Source organism: Schistocerca cancellata, chromosome 2, assembly GCF_023864275.1.
Source record: "Schistocerca cancellata isolate TAMUIC-IGC-003103 chromosome 2, iqSchCanc2.1, whole genome shotgun sequence".
Taxonomy (NCBI): Eukaryota; Metazoa; Arthropoda; class Insecta; order Orthoptera; family Acrididae; genus Schistocerca; species Schistocerca cancellata.
The window spans coordinates 426856646-426881602 of NC_064627.1; the positions used below are offsets into that span (position 1 = coordinate 426856646).

The 24957-nt window shown below is 44.3% G+C and overlaps 1 protein-coding gene across 1 annotated transcript in view; it reads left to right on the forward strand.

Moving 5' to 3' along the window:
• Positions 1-837: 837 nt before the first annotated feature.
• The window catches only part of LOC126154602 (uncharacterized), a 74440-nt gene continuing 50320 nt past the window's right edge, over positions 838-24957 (forward strand). Inside the window, exons 1-2 of the mRNA XM_049916161.1 lie at positions 838-982; positions 20092-20258. Coding sequence (XP_049772118.1) covers positions 838-982; positions 20092-20258 — 312 coding nt within the window. The remainder of the gene's footprint in view (positions 983-20091; positions 20259-24957) is intronic.

Consider the following 24957-nt stretch of genomic DNA (forward strand, 5'->3'; position numbering starts at 1 on the left):
GTGTATGATGTAGTCTCTTCTTGTATGACGGTCTTCAGCACCGAAACTGACTGAAAACTACTGCTACTCACTTCTCTTTTCTTCTTCCTTCGTCTGTCGGGCCCACTGCGTCTCGCGTATTTATTCACTTCAGTTCACTGGAGGTGAACGACTTCACGGTCATTGCCTCTTCTGTCACGTTGAAAAGCTTCTCGGAGAATCTTCTTAACGTCGGTCATTGGCTCTTGGAATGTAGGCGAGGGCCTTTGCTCACATGTGACAACTGAGAAACACGTGAGCCGGTCGGGCGATGCCCTGACGGCTGAATCGACAGCGTCCGCTTATGTGGAACTTGCTGACTTCATGGTCATTGTCTCTTCTGCTCTGCTGTTCTGCCCGCTGTTTGCCAGTGTGTAATTCTTCTAAATTAAACTAAGTTTTTCATTTATATTCTAATTTCTACTTCACTTTGATTTCACTAATTTATTTACTTAAGTACCACTCAACAAAGTATGGAGAAAATCGGAGAAGGCCTCTCCGTGAGGTCGCATTGTGAGCCACATAACAGTTTATCTTCATTTATGGGAGCCAAAAGTTGAAAAGCATGCGGCTAGTCATTTATGAGGAAAATATCTTATTGAACGTACAATAACATATATTGGAAAGTGATTAAAATTGTTTCTTAGAATTCAATAGGACTCGAAAGGCCTTTATGCACAGGAAATGTGCGTAACGTTGCAGCCTCGCAGAAAGGACTAAGTTCGCCGTGAGCTGCGTCCATTGCTGATGGGATCATCCGAATGGCCTTCGAAAGCGATCCAGCAGGCGGTGCGGACCACGCTGTCCGTTGTGGCGTTGATGACGCTGACGCTGCCGGCGCGGTCCTGCGGCGCACCGGCAGTGCGCCCTCCACAGATGGACCCACACGCTGCGGCTGTGCTCGCAGACTTTGCACGGCAGCGCTCCTTACATTTTGTCGTGGCCTTCTCATGCTGGCCAGACGGTAAGCGGCACTCACTGTCATTCCGTGTTGCACAAAATCGAGGCAACTGGCGCCTACTTCATCCCAAAAATAAAGTTACTTTCTAATTATTTCCCTCTCTTCAACTCTGTAGGCCTAGAAGAAAGGTTGCGATTCAATTCTAAAGACAGAATTTTGTTTTTCACGTAGTAAATGTGTGGTGGTTCTGCTCGTCTAGGGCCGGCCGGTTCTAGGCACTACAATTTGGAACCGCGCGACCGCTACGGTCGCAGGTTCGAATCCTGCCTCGGGCATGGATGTGTGTGATGTCCTTAGGTTAGTTAGGTTTAAGTAGTTCTAAGTGACTGATGACCTCAGCTGTTAAGTCACATAGTGCTCAGAGCCATTTGAACCATTCTTTTGCTCGTCTAGGCTTTACACCAAGCACTAATCTCATGAACGAAATTCAATTCTGTCTGTGTCATTCATCTTGGGTGAATGACAGCTTTTAAGGCACCTGATTAAAAATCCCCCCAAAAAATACTGTTTCTACCAGCGCAAAATACGTTACTGGGACCCTAGACTGTTAAACGTCAGTTCTGATTTTTCGTATTAAAACTTTGCGTCATTATATGAAAACTTAAACGTTAGAAACACATGTTTCTCATCAATCCATTCTCACTCATTGAAATCTGAAGTTAATATGCAATTAAACAGTTAATATGTACAGTACATACGAGGGTTGGAACTTTAATAGTGGTAACTGTTTATTTACAGGTCGTACAAAATAGATACGTGTTTCAAAATTTTACTGACCTTCACAGTAGTCACCAGCATTGTGTATAACCCGTTGCCAGCGATGTGGAAGTCGTAGGATACTCTTAGCAGTGCCAGTTGTGTTGACAGTTCGAGTGGAGCGATCTATTGCCCGAGGAATTTGTCGCAGTTTTGATGCGAATGTCTTGAAGTGTTTCCTCCAGTTTAGAAATAGAGTTGAACTCACGAGGGCTTAAGTCAGGGGAGTGCAGTAGGTGGTATAGCACTTAGCCCCATCAGTCAAATCAGTAACAGGTTGCACTGTACATGCTTGAGCATTGTCCTGCAAAATGATGATCAAGTCCTGCAGAAAGTGTCATCACTTCTGTCTCTATGCTGTTCATCTTTGGAATACAACCTACGACTAGCTTTGACATTTAAATACTGATGGTCTGTTATGGGGAAGCAACAATTACTCAGTTATTTTAGTTTCATTTTTGAAGGCAGTCTTCTGAAAGATTTAATATGACACTACCACGTGACCCAATCTATGAGCTCTTACTGTTCGAGCGTACGCATGCCCAATCAAAACTTTATCCAAACTATTTTGAGCAATATTGTAGACAGTAAGTCTCTCAAGTCACTTCCCGCCATTACTTTACTGATGCTCCAAAAGGACATTACAAGGTGAAGCGCACCTAATCGTAAAATGGCATGTTCTTAACACTGCATTCGCTTCTTACAATAACCATCGTCTTCAGATAAAGTGGCTGATCGAAAATGACAAAACACCACATTCGACCATGTTTCATGCATTTTTTCAATGCTGTTAGAAGAGACGTATCTACTGTGTCGTAAAAAGTTGGTAGATAATTTAAGAATGGGATTCACATTATTTCTGAATGAACCGATTCTTGATGATTTGTGACTTCTTCCATGAATCCATCCCACTCTGACACGTCAGTGAATTTCTTCCACTTCCCATAAAGCCACAGAATATTATATTCGGAGAACGATACCTTCAAGCACTATGGGTTGTTGAAATTCAGATCCTTTATAATGAGACTGTTTAAGCCAACGTCATTTGTTTTTTCATAGGTAATCAGCTGAGGCATACCCACAGCAGACAAAAATTCGGGAAGTTGAATGTTTTCCTTTCCCATCAGTGTTCTTGTCAGACTCCGTAGCTGTGTAGCGAGGAACTGCCGTGATTCCTCCCACGCAGTGGAACGTATTCAATCCGTCAATCGTGCGGATATAGAAATCGGCGATATCAAAGATGACCTGGATGAATCCTTCGTTGGTTCTGTTAGGAAGCTCAGGTTGTGTAATCGAAGACTTCTCAAATAGGGAAGGTGCCATCATGGAGCTGCGAATTCAATTGCACTAAGAGCGTCGACAATGAGTCTTGATCTGAGTCTTTTGCACATGAGTAATACACTTTTTTTCTATTTATCTAGAGTTCTTTGTTTGTTTTTGAAAATCAGTGACTCAGAGAAATGGAGCAATGATTCACGGATCACTGATTGGACATATGATGAGAAATCATTAGGTGGGGATATTGTGATGTATCATATACCCGTGTACGGACGTCCTCACGAGGTATATATGCAGCACAGCGTGCAATTCTCAGACGCTCTTCTCGTGGATCTGATAGCTTGCTGTGATAGAAACAGACATTATCTTATAGCCTGTACTTTTGAAACACACTATTGTGCTCTTTTTATGTCTGTCAACAATCATTTCTTCACCACCATTCCGGAAGAGGTGGATTTGTATGATCTTTACATCTGCCGCTCAGTCATTCGTGATTTGGTCCTTTAACTCCTGCAACGTACACTGGCACTCCTCTGATAGTTCGATGTAGAAGGAAATAATTTCCTCTGCTTCATCTATCTGTATGGATCCAGGACTTACTTCTTTTCCTCCACCCCTGACTGGCTGGAAAAAATCCCTCTGATAAAACCTACAATATTAACATCTTAAGCACAAAGGTCTTCATCACAGATACGTTGCAACACTTAAAGAGCTCAGTCCTCGCCTTTCAGATACCCCAATAACAGTATCTCTTAATTCTAGTATCATCACTAAAGGAACAATATTTAGCTTTGCATAGGAAAGTCTGCTAAGTTTCTCCCAATTAGCATCAACTTCCTCGCCACAGTAAAAAGCAGTATTTATTAAAATCAAATACCTTCTTGTATTAACGAAGATTCGACGTTAACGGCGCCGGGCCTTTTGTCAAAGATGATCTGATCAATTTCGGCTTATTGTACTTCTCCTGACAGGCACTGTGCAGTTCATCTTCAGCCAGACCAGTTAATAACTTACGGTGTGTTGCGATTTTTCTATCCTAACTGGACTGTAAGTAGCGTTTCCAGTCCTTTCTGTTTCATTGTAACCACATTATCATTTGCCAGGTTGCCATCGCATATAAAACACACCTCCAATCTGGAGCACTCATTTTAAATGCACTAACCGCACAACGAAAGTAAACTCAGACGAGGAAACGAGAATTTTGCGACACAAGGAGTTTTAAGCGCGTCTCTCGCACAACACAAGAAGACTGAGCGTGGCTAACAATGGAAACAATAACAAAGGAACGGAGGGGATGGTAGCCTCGGCTGTTTAGGACATATCAATCGAGGGAGACGTATAGATACCTCTATACCTATTTCGTTGAATAACTTTGACTTACAAAGACAACAAAATGGAATTACTTTGGATTTCAAGTGTATGAACGCTTAATAATGCCTAAAATTCAAAAACTAGATGATTTTGTAGCATGAAGTTTCCTGTCTCAAAATTTTGATAACTTGACATTTTCATTTGGAATAGCCGTTTTTGAATTGCAGTAGTTGGAAACGACTTTTTAGCCAAGCTGGTAAAAATGACCGAACTTTTGAAACTGATTGAGGCCAAATGGCTGCTCCGATTTTGACATTCAAGAAGGTCATTCGATGCAAAATTTAATGTTCTTTTGGTCCCGGCGGAGGTTCGAGTCCTCCCTCGGGCATGGGTGTGTGTGTTTGTCCTTAGGATAATTTAGGTTACGTAGTGTGTAAGCTTAGGGACTGATGACCTTAGCAGTTAAGTCCCATAAGATTTCACACACATTTGAACATTTTTAAATGTTCTTTCATTGTGGTGATGGTAACATTTTCATTAGGACGCATACTTTCCGCGTAACAGGCAAAAATCTGAAAAATAGTGTTAAAGTTCCCGAGGGTTTTGAAGGTCGAAAACTTGGATTCTATAATATATTCTCCACTAATCACACAACACAGAAAAATTAAATATTCTACCTCATTTTTTTGCAAGCAGAGGGTCTTTTTCGCTACGCCGTTACTTGAGTACAACATAGTGCACATTTTTTAACAAAAATACTTGGTGTGAGTAAATCTGTACTACCATATAAAAACAAGTCGTTGTTTAACGTTCTAACCAATAACCTCGAAATATTCTTGACTGATCTGCTTCAAATTTTTGACACGATTAATAAACGTTTGGACGGACATAAGCTATATATTTTTAATATATATGGTACATAAATACATTACAAGATGTAAAGAGGAAACGTTAGATAATATCTCGAACATTTCTTGATTGATACACTTGGGATTTTTCCATGATAATCTAATAATTACTCGGATAGACATAGGCTAAATAATGTTTTAAACAACACTACACGATTTATTTTAAAATGACCGTGAGAAAGAACGTTCTATGATATACTATGCTATTTTCTTTCTCGCAGTCAGTTTGAACTACTGTAGCAGTGCATTTAAACCACTATTCAAATTTCATCCCATTGATATTCTTTCTCCTCGTACATAATTTTAAACAAAAATTTCTCGCTTCCCGCGCCCGGGTTCCCGGGTTCGATTCCCGGCGGGGTCAGGGATTTTCTCTGCCTCGTGATGACTGGGTGTTGTGTGATGTCCTTAGGTTAGTTAGGTTTAAGTAGTTCTAAGTTCTAGGGGACTGATGACCATCGATGTTAAGTCCCATAGTGCTCAGAGCCATTTGAACCATTTTTTTAAACAAAAATTGTATACACAGCGATGTGCTATTTTGTTTTCATCCTCGCAGTCGGTTCAATAGAAAACAGACTTGTAGAATACTACTACGGAATCTGAATCGACCGAAACTTTTGCAGATTGCAACTATGCGAAATACTCTCACTGAAGTTAGTATCCTCATAGATCCAGCAGCAGGAGAGGTCTGTCGTATCCCGTATACCCATGATCCCAACTGATTTACGCATTCATTTTAAACGACTTCAATTCCCAATCTAAGATTCGCAGGAAATAACAACACACATGGTGCAGGGTCAGAGAGGGAGAGAGGTGGGGGGGGGGGGAAGAGGAAATGGACATAAAGAGGGGAAAAGAAATGGATATAGAGAGGGAACGAGGGGGTTCAGAGAGAGAGAGAGAGAGAGAGAGAGAGAGAGAGAGAGAGGAAGAGATTGACAGAGAGAGGGGAGATAAGGCGATGCTAGGATGAGGGAGGGGACGTGAAGGACGAAGAGAGGGGGCAGGAGGAGATTAGCTATATCCAATTCCCATACATATTTAGAAACTGTGAAGCACTGCCAGGTTGACTAATGTTATATAGAATGGACGTATACTGATCAACAAGGACATTATGACCACCTACCTAATAGCCGGTATGTCTACCTCTGGCACGGGCAACAGCGGCGACGCGTCGCGATGTGGCAGCAGTTGGGCCTTGGTAGATGGCTGGAGGAGACACCACATCTGCACACACAAGCCACCTAATTCCCATAAATTCCGGGAAGGATGGCAATGAGTTCTGACGCCAAGTTTGGTCACATCCCAAATCTGTTCGACTGGTTTCAGATCTGGTGAGTTTGGGGGTCAGTACATAAATTAATACTTGCCTCTGTGTCTCTAGAACCAATCCATCACACCCCCGGCCTTGTGACATGGCGCATTATTTTGTTGAAAAATACGACTGCCGTCGGGAAACATGATGGTTATGAAGGGGTGTACGCGGTCTGCAACCAGTATACGATATTCCTTGGCCGACATGGTGCCTCTCACGAGCCGTACTGGACCAATGGATGCCCACGTGAATGTTCTCTAGGGCATAATGGAGCCGTCACCAGCTTGTCTCCGTTCCGCAGTACAGTTGTGAAGGAGCAGTTCCGCTGGAAGACGACAGGTTCGCGCCGTCCCATCAGGATGATGAAGTAGTTATCGGGATTCATCAGACCACGCAGCGCTCTGCCACTACACCAACGTCCAGTGCCGATGGTCACGAGCCCATTTCATTCGTAGGTGCCGATATCATGGTGTTAACATTGACACATGCATGGGCCATCAGCTGCGGAGGTCTATTGTTTGGAGTGTTCGGTGCACTGTGTGTTCAGACGTACTTGTACTCTGCTCTACATTAAAGTCTGATGTTAGTTCTGCCACAGTTCGTCTCCTGTCCTGTTTTAGCAGACTGCCCAGCCTACGACGTCCGACATCTGTAATGAGGGGTGGCCGCCCAACTCCTGAACGTGGTCTCACGTTGGTTTCGTACAGTGATGAGGACACTCAACACAGTACTCCTCGAACATCTGACAAGTCGTGCAGTTTCCGAAATGCTCGTGCCGAGCCTCCGGGCCATCACAATCTGCCCTCGCTCAAACTCAAATAGTTCGCACGCCTTCCCCATCCCACACACGGACAGCACTGTCACTGACACGACATGCACCGTGCGTGTGTCTGACTAGCAGTCATTTCTCGCCATGTGACGCTGCTGTCGCCTGGATGCGTTTATATCGATAGTAGGTCTGTGGTAATAATGTTGGCCGGCCGGAGTGGCCGAGCGATTCTAGGCGCTTCAGGCTGGAACCGCGCAACCGCTACGGTCGCAGGTTCGAATCCTGCCTCGGGCATGGATGTGTGTGATGTCCTTAAGTTAGTTAGGTTTAAGTAGTTCTAAGTTCTAGGGGACTGATGACCTCAGAAGTTAAGTCCCATAGTGCTCAGAGCCATTTGAACCATTTGAGCCATGTTGTGGCTGATCAGTGTATATAGCTCCAGGTATTTATTTATCTATTTATTGTTTATTTATCATGACCAGATTATGGCCTGAAAGCCGTCTCTTACACCGGATCAAGTACGTTATCAATAATAGACAAATCCTTCTCTCTCCGCTCCCCCCTGCCCCTCTCTCTCTCTTCTCTCTACCTACCTCTCTCTCTCTCACACACACACACACACACGCACACACACACACACACACACACACACACACACACACACTCATAACAAATCACGTGGCGAGACATTCGGCGCTAGCAAAGCCACAAATGAAAAGGAAGAACGATCTGAATTCATTAGAGAAATATAATCTCCGAAAGACGTGTAATTTTACTAAGCGACTAAAGGCAAATAATTTCTAAATAAACTATCCTCAAGTCCATCACGTCTGATTCCAACCCTTGAGGTTCGTAAGTTGTCATCAGTTTACAGTGATAAATAAACGATGGACAGCACGTAATTTGGAAGAAACAGGAAGCATCAGAAATAATTAATTTGGCAGATTATATTAATTTTGTGCCGGCTACTTGCCAGCTGATGACACCACAGAGGCTCCTTCACTGACAGATTCAGCCACATCCTGGACACAGACTAGACTGCACAGTGTCTGGCGAGAGTCTGCCTCACTCTGGGAATCCTTGCCACAACGTGGTTTCTGGTCGCTCTCGGTGTGACTGCAGTAGATATTGACGCAGCCCGCCTTAGAGGATGTTTTAAAATTACACCGACAAACTTCGAGTCGATATAGAAGGTGTCTTGAGGAACAGAATGAGGTTAGGAACCCGTGCTCGGAAATGTCATCGAACGACGCTACAGAACGTTGAAGCTGTAGACGCCACTATGCCGTCCAGCCTCCCCTCCGTCAGCAGATGTGACTAGGTACGCGAACAGGCCACGGGCAGAAGTTCTCGCAATGTACAGAGTAATCAAAAAGTCAGTATAAATTTGAAAACTTAATAAACCACGGAATAATGTAGATAGAGTGGTAAAAATTGACCCACATGCTTGGAATGACATGGGGTTTTATTAGAACAAAAAAAACAAACAAAGTTCACAAAATGTCCGACAGATGGCGCTTGAAAGATCTCTTGCGCGCGTCGTTTGGTGATGATCGTGTGCTCAGCCGCCACTTTCGTCATGCTTGGCGTCCCAGGTCCCCAGACCTCAGTCCGATTACTTGAAGTCGCAAGTGTATCGTGATCGACCGACATCTCTAGGGATGCTGGAACACAACATCTGACGCCAATGCCCCACCATAACTCTGGACATGCTTTACAGTACTTTTCACAACATTATTCCTCGACTACAGCTATTGTTGAGGAATGATGGTGGACATATTGAGCATTTCCTGTAAAGAGCATCATCTTTGCTTTGTCTTACTTTGTTATGCTCATTATTGCTATTCTGATCAGATGAAGCGCCATCTGTCGGACATTTTTTGAACTTTTGTATTTTTTTGGTTCTAATAAAACCCCATGTCATTCCAAGCATGTGTGTCAATTTCTACCTCTCTATCTACATTATTCCGTGATTTATTCAGTTTTCAAATTTGTACTGACTTTTTGATCACCCAGTACTTGACAGCATTTGCACGTTAGATGACGCTGAACGCGAGAACGCCCGTCACACCAATACTGTAGAGACCGTTAACAGTGATAGCGATATATGCAGTAGAAACACTGCGCTCAGACGTAGTTAGTCACTTGCTGCTGTGCCGCATCATGGAGACGTTCACCTGGGACAGAAGTGCTACATGCGTTTTGCGTATGGTGAGCCGAGAGGCAATGGGCACGCAACGTTACGCATCTATGGGCAACGATATCCGCACAGGTGTCAGCTGCATCGTTCCACGTTTGCGATCATCCATCGACATCTGGGTGAAACGGGTGGTTTCACAGGGAGTCGACACTACAGAGATCGCACGAGAAGCGTACGCACAAAACGATTTGCGGAGGACGTACTAGAGAGGTTCGACGCACACGCATCCGCTAGCACCCACGTTGTGGCACACGCAGTGCAAAGTTCTTACTCAGCGGTTTGGAAGGTGTTGCGCGAGGAGGTAAGCCATCCATTCGATCTTCAGAAGACACAGGCGCTGTTGACCCGCAATTTTGCTTCCCGTGTGGAGTTCGGGCAGTTACTGCAGCATTGCACCAGAGAGCCGTACTACTCTCCGTGTGTTGTTGACGGACGAGATGTTCTACACCCCTGAAGGTGCGTTCAACGCCCACAATTGCCATGTGTTGCTTCAGGCAAATCTCCACGCCACCCACGAACGAGGTCATCAGGGAAAGTTCACCATCGATATATGTACTGGCGTGGTCCGCGATTGATTGGCCCCTCGAACCACAGGCGATATCTACACAATGTTCATCTGGGAAATGCTGCCGGTATTACTGGAGATGCCACATGCAGTCCGTAGACGTATGTGGTTCCAGCACGATGGGCCACCCACACCTCTTCAGTTGAGCTCCCAGAACCCAGATCACACGGACGCTTGGGGATTGTCGGTTTGGTAGAGGCAGTCCTGTAAAGTGGCTGCCTCAGTCGCCTAACCTCAACCCGCTGGACTTCTTCCCGTGGGGCCATCTGAACAATGTGGTGTACGAAACATCATTAGTGGCAAAGCTACATGCAATGTGTGAGGTTATTTGCACCATACCCAGTGCCTTTGAGCGAGTGCGGCAGTCAATGATATGCAGGTGTCAAGCATGCTGGGACGCTGGAGGCAGCCTGTTTGATCACCTACGGTAATTGTATTCAATCCGCAAGCGGTAAAAGCAATGATGCGGGAAGTACCAATGAAGAAAACAGTCTCGATCGCCATGGAACATTTAGTTTATAACGTTTGGTTCACAGTTTGTTTTCTTTGTTCAATGTATTTAATTTCCTGTACTAACCGAGTGAATGCTAATGTAAATTCTTTTGATCGTTTTATCTGATACCTGCAACAACGTCTACATGTATGATTACTCTCAGTTTCGTTGCGTTCATGGTCCCTATCTTCTAAGTTCAACAAAGGCTCCGTCTTCTCGAGATGTGTACCGTTATTCATGTAATGCTTCCGCTTGCCGCACACTCCAGCGGAGTAACGGCGATGACTGCTGCGTAGGCCATTTGCCACCGTAATTTCTACGCTGTTCTTCTCTGTCTATTAATCATGTATATATACCGCAAAGTATCGGGAATTCTGTAGAGGCTACTGGGAGACAAAAGGCCGTGTCCGGCAGCGTCAGCCACCGCAGCAACAGAGCATCGCGTTCATAGGAGACAAGGCCTGCCTATGCAGCAACTAGCTCCATCTGCTCCACTGGAGATCGTGGCAAACAATCACAATCACCGAATACCAAAAACCACAGGTCTCGACCTATCCGCGGCCGGTTCGCTTACGTCACGCCTGCTATCAGATCTGAGGCCTAACGGCAGGCCCAGATGCCTATAACGTCGATGCTCTGTAGCGTCGTTGGATGACGTTCCTGGAAACGTTTTCCTATCTCATTTTGTTTCTCAGGACACCTTCTACGAGGTGCATTCAAGTTCTAAGGCCTCCGATTTTTTTTTCTCCGGACTGGAAAGAGGTAGAAACATGCGCATTGTTTTAAAATGAGGCCGCGTTCATTGTCAATAGGTCCCAGAGATGGCAGCACCGTACGGCAGATGGAATTTTACCGCCAGCGGCGAGAATGAGAACTGTTTTAAATACTTAAAATGGCGACGTTTTCCTTACTTGAACAGCGTGCAATCATTCGTTTTCTGAAATTGCGTGGTGTGAAACCAATTGAAATTCATCGACAGTTGAAGGAGACATGTGGTGATGGAGTTATTGATGTGTCGAAAGTGCGTTCGTGGGTGCGACAGTTTAATGAAGGCAGAACATCATGTGACAACAAACCGAAACAACCTTGGGCTCGCACAACCCGGTCTGACGACATGATCGAGAAAGTGGAGAGAATTGTTTTGGGGGATCGCTGAATGACTGTTAAACAGATCGCCTCCAGAGTTGGCATTTCTGTGGGTTCTATGCACATAATCCTGCATGACGACCTGAAAATGCGAAAAGTGTCATCCAGGTGGGTGCCACGAATGCTGACGGACGACCACATGGCTGCCCGTGTGGCATGTTCCCAAGCAATGTTGACGCGCAACGACAGCATGAATGGGACTTTCTTTTCGTCGGTTGTGACAATGGATGAGACGTGGATGCCATTTTTCAATCCAGAAACAAAGCGCCAGTCAGCTCAATGGAAGCACACGGATTCACCGCCACCAAAAAAATTTCGGGTAACCGCCAGTGCTGAAAAAATGATGGTGTCCATGTTCTGGGACAGCTAGGGCGTAATCCTTACCCATTGCGTTCCAAAGGGCACTAGGGTAACAGGTGCATCCTACGAAAATGTTTTGAAGAACAAATTCCTTCCTGCACTGCAACAAAAACGTCCGTGAAGGGCAGCGCATGTGCTGTTTCACCGAGACAACGCACCCGCACATCGAGCTAACGTTACGCAACAGTTTCTTCGTGATAACAACTTTGAAGTGATTCCTCATGCTCCCTACTCACCTGACCTGGCTCCTAGTGACTTTTGGCTTTTTCCAACAATGAAAGACATTCTCCGTGGCCGCACATTCACCAGCCGAGCTGTTATTGCCTCAGCGATTTTCCAGTGGTCAAAACAGACTCCTAAAGAAGCCTTCGCCGCTGCCATGGAATCATGGCGTCAGCGTTGTGAAAAATGTGTACGTCTGCATGGCGATTACGTCGAGATGTAACGCCAGTTTCATCGATTTCGGGTGAGTAGTTAATTAGAAAAAAAATCGGAGGCCTTAGAACTTGAATGCACCTCGTACATCCCCTCGAAATTGGTGGGTGTAATTCTAAAGCACACTGCAAGGCGCCTCTGGGGTGAGGCTCTAGTCAATCTGTTCTGTCACTGAAATACACTGAGTATCCCGCTCAAGGTGTAAGTCCCGCACTACGGCCCAGGTGTGAGTCTACGGATTGTGCGTACGTAAAGGGAAGGAGAGAGTTTGGCGCTATCATGTGGACTGTAATCGTGTGCCCTGATTAAACATTAATAGTTACTAAGTGGTGATGTGGACTACCAGCTACAGTAACGAAACAAGGATTACAAATTACGTACATTTATTGTTATGACTGAACTGAATCCTCAGAAGAAACAAAGGTGAAATACTCATCACGGGAGAATAAGTGCATGTACACATATGAGTGTGTGATGATTCTGATCTTCAGAGGGAAAGTACTGGGAAAGTTCTCATAAAACAGACCGAACGAACAAGAAATTGTGTTAACTGACTGCTAATCGCGGACCTGAAGTGTTGGTAATGATTGCGTCAGAAGGTTAGTGAGTAAAGGGAAATAAAACCCCGAATAGTAAAATCATGGCCGAAAAGCCACCATACAGTGACTGACTGATCAGTCTGAACCAACGAATTTCGAATGCCGTTGCTGCGACACTTACACCATTTGCGCGGGCCGGCCGGTGTGGCCGAGTGGTTCTAGGCCCTTCAGTCTGGAACCGCGCGACCGCTACGATCGCAGGTTCGAATCCTGCTTCGGGCATGGATGTATGTGTTGTCCTTAGGTTAGTTAGGTTTAAGTAGTTCTAAGTTCTAGGGGACTGATGACCTCAGATGTTAAATCCCATAGTGCTCAGAGCCATTTGAACCATTTGCGCGAGACGAGACACGGTCAGGTTGCAGGCGGGGTCGGACGTGACCATGACGCGGCCCGTCTACTAGTGAACTGCCTGCTCCTCTGTGCCACTGGACAGTCAGATTCGTCTACTGTGGTTCCTAACGAAAAGTGTTTTCTGTGGCTCCTGGCGAAGAAGTGTGTGCTCTGGTTTCCAGAGAAGAAACGGTCCACTAAGGCTTCCAGCGAGAAGTGCCCACTGAGGCTCCCAGCGAGGAAGTCTCTCCTAAGGCCTCCAGCGACGAAGTGCCTGATACTTTTCTCTCCTACACCTTCTAGATTTGCCTGCCAAAAATGACACTTTGGCCAGTCTGAGACCGCGTACTTTATTCCGCCAATCCGAAATCTCCTAACAGTTTCGTTCTGGAAGATTTGGCATCTATACTTTTGGAAGATTCCGAACGCCTGTCTATTCGAACTCCTCTTTCCAGCAACTTGCGAGTTGGTCCCTATGGCACACGCCGTTCCCAAAGATTCCGAGTGCCGACCTATCAAATGGCATCCCACCAAAAATTTTCTGTAACTTTTTCCTATCATTATTTACGCTCCAGCGTCAGCGGCCTGCCAGCAGCAGCCAAAATACCCGCCTATGGAGGCGCTTGTGGCTACTGCCCAATATTGCGATCTTATCGCACGGTACACGCCATTTGCGTGGGTAGTCTGTCGTACGGAGAAACCTGTATATTCATATTCGCCAACTGGCGAGGACAGAGCGAGTTCGCTGAACGCAGCACGCAAATGCATTCTTTCTCGGGCGTGGCTAATTTTGTCAAAGACGTACGCCGCCTCTGCCGCGGTGAATGATGCAGCAGACCGCCGCACACTGGACATAGGCGGCCGGCGCTACCACCAAATGCGCGTCCAGTCACCCGCCTCCTCTACTGAAGGGAGGTCAAGCCAGCGGCAAGGGCCTTTGTTCACTCCCCGCTAAATGCCAGAATGGATTCAGCATGCACTTTAGAATTAAGAAAAGTTAAAGGAGATTAATTGCAATCAACACCATCTCCCACGGATAATACCGTTCTTTCGCTTATACATCGGAATTTAGTTAGACCTATCTTATTGATAGATTGTGTTGAATAAAAAGGAGAATGAAACACGAGGCTGGCTGCCGCCTCACACGCTTCAATCCTGGAGATAGGAGAGTGAGAAAACTCTAATTGATATCGTTTATCCAGTCGTACAGAACCCGTCTAACATTCTGCGTGGTGTCTGTTTGTTCTAAGACGTGTCTCCCTACCACTTTCGCGCAACGACGCTCTGAGCGTGTTTTTTAAGGAATTGACTGGTTTGAACCTGGGACCTGTTGCTGGTAAGGAGACGCCAGACCACACATGACATGTAGAGTTCAGAAGGGTTCAGTGAGACTAGCGATGATATAATCAAATACTTAATGATTTCAGCGTCGCATGTGCTATCATGTCAGGGTTTTCATGGAAGGTGTTGCCGGCCGCGGTGGTCTAGCGGTTCTGGCGCTGCAGTTCGGAACCGCGGGACTGCTACGGTCGCAGGTTCGAATCCTGCCTCGGGCATGGGTGTGTGTGATGTCCTTAGGTTAGTTAGGTTTAAGTAGTTCTAAGTTCTAGGGGACTTATGACCTAAGATGTTGAGTCCCATAGTGCTCAGAGCCATTTTTGAACCATGGAAGGTGTTGGATGTGCCTGACACCTTACACCCGTTGTTTTCCAAATTCGACAAATTTATATTATTTTACCTTTTGTGTCCAGGTGCCCTTCTGCCGCCACAGTCATCAGTTGACCTAAGCGAGGGATGTAGTGTGCGTCAGATGTTTCCGAATCGCATGTAAGGCTCCTGCTACGTTAGAAAAATGGATTATCTCTGAAAGTAAATCCGTAATATCCTAATTTTTTTTTAAAAACATTCTCTTATATACGCCGTTTTGACTCACGAATCGAATCAGTAACGCAATCCGACTGCAAAGAGTTTGTAGAAAGTTACTTTTTTAGCGCAAAGATTTACAATGAGAACAGCAAAAGTAAAACCGAATTTAAGTGAACATGAACAATCGTACAAAATATCTTACCAAGCTTAAAAGTGTTTAAGGAATGTGCCTTGTAGCTATTTGCAATGCAAATGATATACAAATACAAGGCATCGAATAAACACATTTTCTGTAGAACAAGGCACTATGTCTCTACCATATGCGTTAGTAGATGTGGAAGTAAAACTAAAAAAAAAAATGATAACGTTATACCAATTGCAGAAAGCAAACCGTATGTCCCGCATCAGACTATCGTATTTCAACTGCTGAGTGCAAGTCAGCCTAATTCGTTTAAACAGGAAAATGTGTGGAAAGAAAATGATTGGAAGAAATTTTGCATGTAAATTCACGTAAGGGACTTCAGAAAAGAGAGTAAATCACAATGGCACCTGTAATACTGATACCCAGAAAACACGTGGCACATAGGGTTCCAAATGAAAGAAATTCAAACGAAGTATGATCGATATAAATTGTAAGTAGGCTGTTTATGTTTTCTTATTGGCAACGTTACGTAGCGCTCTGTATGAAAATCACTGGCTGTGCTGTGTGCAGTCTGTGGCTGGTTGGCATTGTTGTAATACTCGCCATTGTAGCGTTGGGCAGCTGGATGTTAACAGCGCCTAGCGTTGCGCAGTTGGAGGTGAGCCGCCAGCAGTGGTGGATGTGGGGAGAGAGATGGCGGAGTTTTGAAATTTGTTAGACTGGATGTCATGAACTGCTATATATATTATGACTATTAATGTAAATATATTGTTTGTTCTCTACAAAAATCTTTCATTTGCTAACTATGCCTATCAGTAGTTAGTGCCTTCCGTAGTTTGAATCTTTTATTTAGCTGGCAGTAGTGGCGCTCGCTGTATTGCAGTAGTTCGAGTAACGAAGATTTTTGTGAGGTAAGTGATTTGTGAAAGGTATAGGTTAATGTTAGTCAGGGCCATTCTTTTGTAGGGATCTTTGAAAGTCAGATTGCGTTGCACTAAAAATATTGTGTGTCAGTTTAAGCACAGTCTCGTATACAATTCTTCAAAGGGGACGTTTCAAAATCACAAAGTATTTAGCAAGGTTCACTGATAAGGAGAGTGACTAAACTAACTGTATTACCATTTAAATGAATTGCTAGCAAACAGATTTTGTACTGAGTCTCGAAACATACTGGTCTCACAAAGACACAAAGATCCGACATCCACATCTGAGACGCGTGTCCAACACAGGAAAGTTACAGAAACTTCGCGAATCAAGAAGGTAGTTAGGCATGAATCACACGCATATTGTGAATGGTTAACAAAATCGTATTTAAAGCGTTCACTTCCTGCACGTAGCCAACCTGTGTGTCAAACCTCACTATCGAGCGACCAGAAACTCTCTTCCTTGGACGAGAAACACGACGTTTCTCAACAGGACAGAACACAAGACTTATACTTTAAACTTATGCTCCAGCATTCCAAGCGAGGCGGCCAGTGACCTGATTGATTCGCTCATCGGAACTCGAAGATGATACGTTGGATACTCCACAGTCTACCCCAAGGATAACCAGCTAAGCGATATTAGATACAAAATTGCATCTTTGCAGTAAACGTGCTGTACCTAGCGCACGAAAAGGATGGAATTGTAAAAATATCAAATTAACTGTTGTGAGTCGCAATAGAACAGCCAACTCTCACGAGTAAACTTTGTCCTGCGTGTTAACGTATTATAAATGTTTGTATATCCTGCTAGATGTTAGCCATAGCTGCGCTCGCGTAACAGTAGTTTTGTTATAGTGAGTGAGTGAGCTATTATGCGCGCAGCAACGCCAGCTGCCGTCACGTGTCTGCCTTTACGGTAACCACAGATAGTGATGAGCGTCCGCCTCGACCCAACTGCCACAACAACAATGCACAACGACGCGCCACGCAGTGTCGTCTGCATAGCGGTGTGTGCAGGACGTGAGAGTGCGTGTCTATGGATCGTGATATTGAATTAGCTATGTATTCTACAACTTGTACATTACGAAACAAAAAAATAGGTTCAGTGGTTTAGTCGCGAAAATGTAGCAGAGTTACTTTCGCATTTATAATATTATTTTATATTATAATCTGGAAATGTGGATTAAACACATTTAAGTCTGAATAAGCATTGTTTTCCCTAATTCGGGTAATATTCTTAAAATCAATAACTATCTTGTAATACAAACTTTATAATGTACCCTATGTTCTTCCTCAGCGTTCACGTTATCTCGATAGCAAATTTCTTCAAGATCGGTTTAGCGCTTTAACAGCGAAAAGGTAGCAGTCAGACGCACTTTCGCATTTATAACATCAGTAGGGATTGTATGAGGCAGAGATTGTGGTTGAGCACAGCATTTTCCTAAACGAGTGTGGATAATCACCTAAAAACACACATAGGGTTGGCAGTGAACCAAACCAACAATCGTTAATCCGCCGCGCGGATTCGATCTAGCTGTGACTCATCTCCCTGTCTCGAAAACCAGCGCTCTACACGTTACGCTATACAAGCAAATCGTCAGCTGGTAGTCAATAACCTCAATAAATCCATACGTGGATGGAAGGAGCTCGTCTGTGAAGCAGACCCGTTGTGGACCTGTTACTCTGGTTCCGCCATATACAGGATGTCCCAGGAGGAATGGTTAATACTCAGGAATTATAATAGGAACGATCATTCGAAGCAAAACAGTCTAGTAAACATGGACTCTAAAATGCATATCTTAAGAGCTATGAGCACTTGTTCATCTTCGCTACCGTGAAACCCGTCTCTACAACTGAACGAGAGCTCACAGCTTGTAAGGTATTGGTTCTAAAGCCAATGCTTCTTAGACGACTTTTTTTTCCTCGTTTTGATCCGTACTACCTCCTCCCAGAAAATGGAAAGCAAAGAGCTGTTTAGGTATGCGTTTTAGAACCCATGGCGTTTTTCTTGCATTGCACTGTAGCTTCCACTTAGAGACCATACTGTGGTCTAAACGAAAGTATAAACATGAGAAATACATAATGAACCTAATGCATCTGCCACAGGAAATACTCGTTTCTAATATACATAGGATTTCTTAACAATCATTTACAACGACTGTTCACCTTTTTATTACCATTTTCCTCTTGTTCTGTATGTACTTCACTGTTATACACATGCCCGCCTCTGTAGCCGCAGAGTCGGCGTCCCAGCTTACTAACGGAAGGAGGCCCGATTCCACTCCCGAGAGGGTCGGAGATTTTCTCCACTCGGGCACTGGGTGTTGTGATGTCGTCATTATCATTTCATCATCACTGAAACGCAAATGGCCAAATGGTGTCGCATAGAGAGACTCGCAGCCGGCGGCGAGGCCACCACACAGCTAAGAGAGACTGTTGCTCGCTAGTGTACTTTGACAGAGCAAATAACTTGACGTGATGTACGCGCGGCTGGCACCACTTTTAGGAGTATGCCATAATGAGAGCTACTTCTCGGAAACGCTCATAATTCAATTCGACAGTGACGTTGACTAAATTGTTCCACTGTGTATAATTCTGTCATGATGCGGTAATTCAGTGGTAGGGTTCAAAATGGTTCAAATGGCTCTGAGCACTATGGGACTTAACATCTGTGGTCATCAGTCCCCTAGAACATAGAAATGGTTCAAATGGCTCTGAGCACTATGCGACTTAACTTCTGAGGTCATCAGTCGCCTAGACTTAGAACTAATTAAACCTAACTAACCTAAGGACATCACACACATCCATGCCCGAGGCAGGATTCGAACCTGCGACCGTAGCGGTCACGCGGTTCCAGACTGAAGCGCCTTTAACCGCACGGCCACACCGGCCGGCTCTAGAACATAGAACTACTTAAACCTAACTAATCTAAGGACATCACACACATCCGTGCCCGAGGCAGGATTCCAACCTGCGACCGTAGCGGTCACGCGGTTCCAGACTGAAGCGCCTAGAACCGCTCGGCCACATCGGCCGGCCAGTGGTAAGGTAATTACTTTTTATCCGTGGCAGTTGGGGAATCTTTATATGTAAATTGAAGGGATCACTACTGTCAGAAATAACAGGACATTACGCGGAATCAGTGGCGACGAGTGAAAATGTGTACCGGACCGGGATTCGAATCCGGGATCTCCAGCTTACTAGGAGGGTGCGGTAACCACTGCGCCGTCCGGGACACGTCGTTTTCGCAACTGTGCCTCACGGCCGACCCACACTCCCCCTGAGCCCCACCTATCCGTAGTTCCTGTCCATTTTACTCACGTTCACTACTCTGAGATTCCCACAGGAAAAAATGGTTTAAATGGCTCTGAGCACTATGGGACTTAACTTCTGAGGTCATCAGTCCCCTAGACTTAGAACTACTTAAACCTAACTAAGCTAAGGACATCGCACACATCCATGCCCGAGGCAGGATTCGAACCTGCGACCGTGCGATCGCACGGTTCCAGACTGTAGCGCTTAGAACCGCTCGGCCACGCCGGCAGGCTGATTCCTACAGGAGGCCGAACGTATTGGCGCATCCGCACGGAAGAAAGTCGATCCATTGCCCAGCTAGGTATATCAATTATATGAATGCGAGGTGTCTGTACTTTCGAACAAGTCCGAAAGAAGAGACACCACGCATCCATGTAAGTGAGGGAACCATTTTGTGTCAGGTGGTCTGTCGGCGATGCGCGCCTGGGGGCGGCTCGGACTGCGCGCCTCCGTCCACGAGCCCTGGGATCTGCGCGTAGACCTGGGCAGGCTGCTGGACACCCGCCGCGGCGCCGTCGCCGTGTTCGCTGCCCTCTCCTGTCCTGGCGCACTCGACGTCTTCCGTAAGGTACGCTGCCAGCAATACCTACTCCAACACTTGTACGATTCTGGTCATTACAACTGCAACACAAAGAAGTAACTGTGCAAGCATATTACGGGGTGTTCAAAAACTCTCTCCGCAGTGCCGTATCATTGTTAGCCGCGCGTGCCGCATGATTGTTCGCCGGCCTGGGTTACTTCCCTTCAAGTGGACTCTCCCAACATTCCACTGTTTCATTCATCTCAGCCAGCGCCAGTAGTATCGTTGGTGTGTGTCGTTACGCGTTGATGTGAACGTTTAAGTTTTAGTTCCTTTGTTTCTTTTTTGTCACTGTTAAAATGATAACCATTGAAGAACGTGTGTTTTAGTCCAAGAAGTGTTCAAAGCTGGCCGTAGGTACACAGTTTCAGTTCGTTAAACATTTAATTCAGTTTTCCCCGACACAGCACTCCCACATCGCGATACTGTGCGAGATTTGATTAAAAAATTTCGACGTACGAGTTCAGTGACACATGCACCGAGAAGTGGTTGTCCTAGCGTTTTGTCTGAGGATAAACTACTCGATATTTCCGATAAAATGTCCATGAGTCCGAACAAGTCAGTAAGAAAACTCGCCCAGGATATCGATGTTAGTGTCGGAACGGCCCACACAGCTGTACGGTAAAATTAGAACTTTTCCCATACAAAGTGACAGTCGTGCAAGAACTGAAAAATACTGATCATGGCAAGAGACTGCATGGTTCAAGAATTTCGTTCGACAAAGTGCAAGGGATATTCTTAATGAAACGTTTTTCACTGATGAGGCGTGGTTTCATTTATCCGGGTACATGAACTGGCAAAATTGTCGTGTGTGGAGTACCGCAAATCCGTTGTGTATTCATGAGGAACCACTTCATTCTGTGAAAATAGGAGTTTGGATTGCAATTTCTAGACGTCGGATTGTGGGTCCCATATTTTTCAACGAAACAGTAAACGCAGAACGATACTGCAGTGATATTCTGTACCCATTCATAGGAGAACTTGTGTTAAGTGAAACACTGAACGATTATTTTCAACAAGATGGTGCAACGGCACATACAGCTCGCGTTTCAATGTCACTGCTTGCTGATGTTTTTGGTGACCGCATAATTTCACAGGGACTTTGGCCTCCACGATCGCCTGACTTAACACCACCTGAATTTTTCTTCTGGGGTGCAGCGAAAGCAACTGTCTATTAAAACCGTCCAAAATCCATCGATGAATTGAAAACTGCAATATACACTTTCACTCCTTCTGTTACAGAAGAAATGTTACAGCTTGTATTTGGAAACATGATTAGACGAATTGAATTTTGTATTCAATAACAAGGGGGACACTTTCAACATTTAATATGAAAATTTGTAAGTAAAAATGAACATTCAATAAATTAATAACTTCTATTTTACTGAGGTGAGTCTCATTTCGGTATATCCACTGCGGCATACGGCACGCGTGGCTAACAATCATACGGCACTGCGGAGAGACTTTTTGAACACCACGTATCTCCATAAATTTATTGTGCTTTGTACGTCGTAAAATTAAACCTGATGTAAACATTACACCATGCATTCTTCCACGAGTGCTGGAATCTCATTGGATTTCGTTTCACGTGGAGCGGAAGCCATGCTCTCTCGAGTGAAGTCGTTTACGATAATAAGGATACTTTTATGCTGTGCGTTAGGCTCACGTCGACTGAGCGATAATACGGTACAACAAATTTACCGACGCATTTAACTTTGACAGCACTGAGCAGCCATCTGGTCCAACGATCCTGCAGTGATGTGAGTAGCTGCAGTTAAGTCGCAAAGAGGGACGCGCAGAGCAACAATACAGCCTCGAATGACGTTCAGTAATTAAAGAGAATGAAATAATATTCACCAAACTCCAGTGATACCGCACGCTTCTTAGGGGACCATATGGAAAGCTTAATATGATGTCGTTCCTGCATAACAATATGATAATAGGAAGAGTGATGAAAATTCCCAACTTTAACACATGGTCATTTTTCTGAGCGAGCTACGTGTGACACAAAAGCTTTTCGCAGAGACTTCACCGCATAGTTCAATACTGAAGCCACAGAAAGTATTAATTACAGTCAGTCTTCTGGTAACCTCTGAACTACTTCCATATCCGAACCCGAGAAATACGTTTATGTACTGGAACCGTCATCTGATACGTTGATAACAAGTCGAACAACAGTATAATCCTTGCGCCCCGTTTTCTCCCTTTTTTGACGTGCCGTTGTGTAGCCGCCTGCGTTCGACAGTGACGTGTGACAGAGCTTCCTGCATTAGTTCCAGTACGTCTGACAGCTCAAATGTCTTTTTATTTCTTGTGACAAAGCCCGCTAACTTGGCTCCAGAACAGTTCTGTTGGTCAAACATGCAGCATTCCAATGACGTAATCGATGCTGTGAAAATGGTTGTTTTTCTGTTTTCTATGATGCATATCACTCTGGCTCCTGTCAGACCACATCTCTGGTCTAAAAAAATGGACATAGTCCAAATAAAAAGTATCTGATTTTTCAATTTTGTCCTAAAATTTAATTTTTCATCTTTTTCTAATTTAAACATCCTTTATCAACAATATTTTATGATATATCGATAATTAATAATTTATATTTGCGATTAAATATGGAATTTTGCTTGCAATATTTAATCAAAGGAAAAAATATCAAAGCGATGGACTGAAACAGATTACCATTCTACAAAGCTCCCGATTCAGCTATCCATCCGTTTTACAAGCAATGCGTAACCTGTAGTAAATACAGTTTCTTGGAAAACTTCAAAACAGAGATTTTTTCCTGTGAACTTTTGAAAAACATCAAGAATAACGTCTTACTGTTACTTTTTAGCGGAGTTCCACGCGCACGTTTCACTACGGAGCAACCAAATGTTCAAATGTGTGTGAAATCTTATGGGACTTAACTGCTAAGGTCATCAGTCCCGAAGCTTACACACTACTTAACCTAAATTATCCTGAGGACAAACACACACACCCATGCCCAGTGAGGACTCGAACTTCCGCCGGGACCAGCCGCACAGTCCATGACTGCAGCGCCTAAGACCGCTCGGCTAATCCCGCGCGGCGCAGCGTCAACCATTTTCACACTGCGTATTAACAGCACGACAGTGAGAGCAACAGTACAGAGACTGCGACTGTGCACGATTTTTGAAAGAAAAACTTCATAGCTAAAGCATGATTAAGAAAAACATTGATGGCTCTTAATACATAGATTATCTTAAAGTTTCACTTACTATAATGTAGTAATAAGATATATGAGACATAAGTAAGAGCGTAACAACATCTGTGTAAGTGTGCTACGGCTGCTGATTTATCATCGTGTTTGTGTTTGTTTACGTCAGGTTTATTCTTATGATGAATAACGTATAGTTGACCACAATATTATTGCATCTGAGAGTGAGGGTGCATCAGTCGGCTTACGGGGAGCTTTTGTCATGATATTTCACAACACGTTGAACCACTTGTTGCTGCATGCACACCTGTCTCTGCGATGCGTACTCCTTTTTTACAACTGTACTTGTTTACTGTAACGTCACTGCGTGTTTCCGGTAGGATTGGTGATATTTTTTAAAATACTGGGAATCCGTTATATCGACATTTAAAGGAATATCATTATCGAACGTCGATGAATCTAAAAATATATCGAATATCGATAAATTAGCGGAGAAGACATCGACGTATCGGCCTACAAAAATATCTGCTGCACATTGTACATATAGAGTTGTATATTCAGGTATTGATTGATTATTAGATATTCTCTACATCAACAAGTTAGCAGCGTGCCAGTCCCCTTCAGATCAATAACTGCATATTAACGCTTGGCGATAACCACTTTGCTAACAATGGTAACTTCATGTAAGTGGCACAATAAAAGGTGTCCGATGGGTTCGTCGTTCGGTTTCGTCATTGTCGGATTTATCCGGAACGCTTCATATCGACTTACCTGTTTCTTCATTTCTGCTAATGTCAGAGACCTAGCGACTGTAGTGTCGAAATTGCGTGGTGAAGTTAAACGTTGCAGTTTCTGTTGGTAGCGCCGAGCGCCGATTACGTCAGCATTTTCCCTCCGCCCACCTCAAAGACCAATCTTGTCATTTAGATTTTTGTCATCATTTTCAGCAGCTGTTTTTGGAGAATGTCGTTATGAAGAAATAGCACACTAGCTGCATATCTTTTAACGCCACTGGTGTGCTATATCTTAATATCCGGTATCTTGTTATTCCATTCACACCGCTACCCCCAGTGCAATCGCCGCCTACACTAGCTTCACACAGTCAAAGAGAAAGAGTGGATGCGATGAAAGTTCAAAAAGTTTAAGACACATTAACACACTGAAAGTAAAATAATGTTCTATTACAATTTCAAAAGAACAACTTCAAATATTTACCGAAAATTGCGAAAAAAATTATCGACATTTTATCAGCAACCCTAGTTTCCAGTAACGGCGATGGGGAACAGTTTTATTGCTTTTAACGTTTTATTATGACATCTATACCGTTTTCTCTTCAGCTACAGGTATAATGTAGGTATTCCATCCCATACAGGTTTCTTACGTCCGACATTCAGTGTTTGGTGAAAATGTAGCGAACAAAGCTTCGCATTATTGGGGAGATATACGACGTCATTCCGCAAAAAGTCAGGTCTCCTGGTGTTAACTAGGAATTTTTTTTGTTATTAAAGGGAA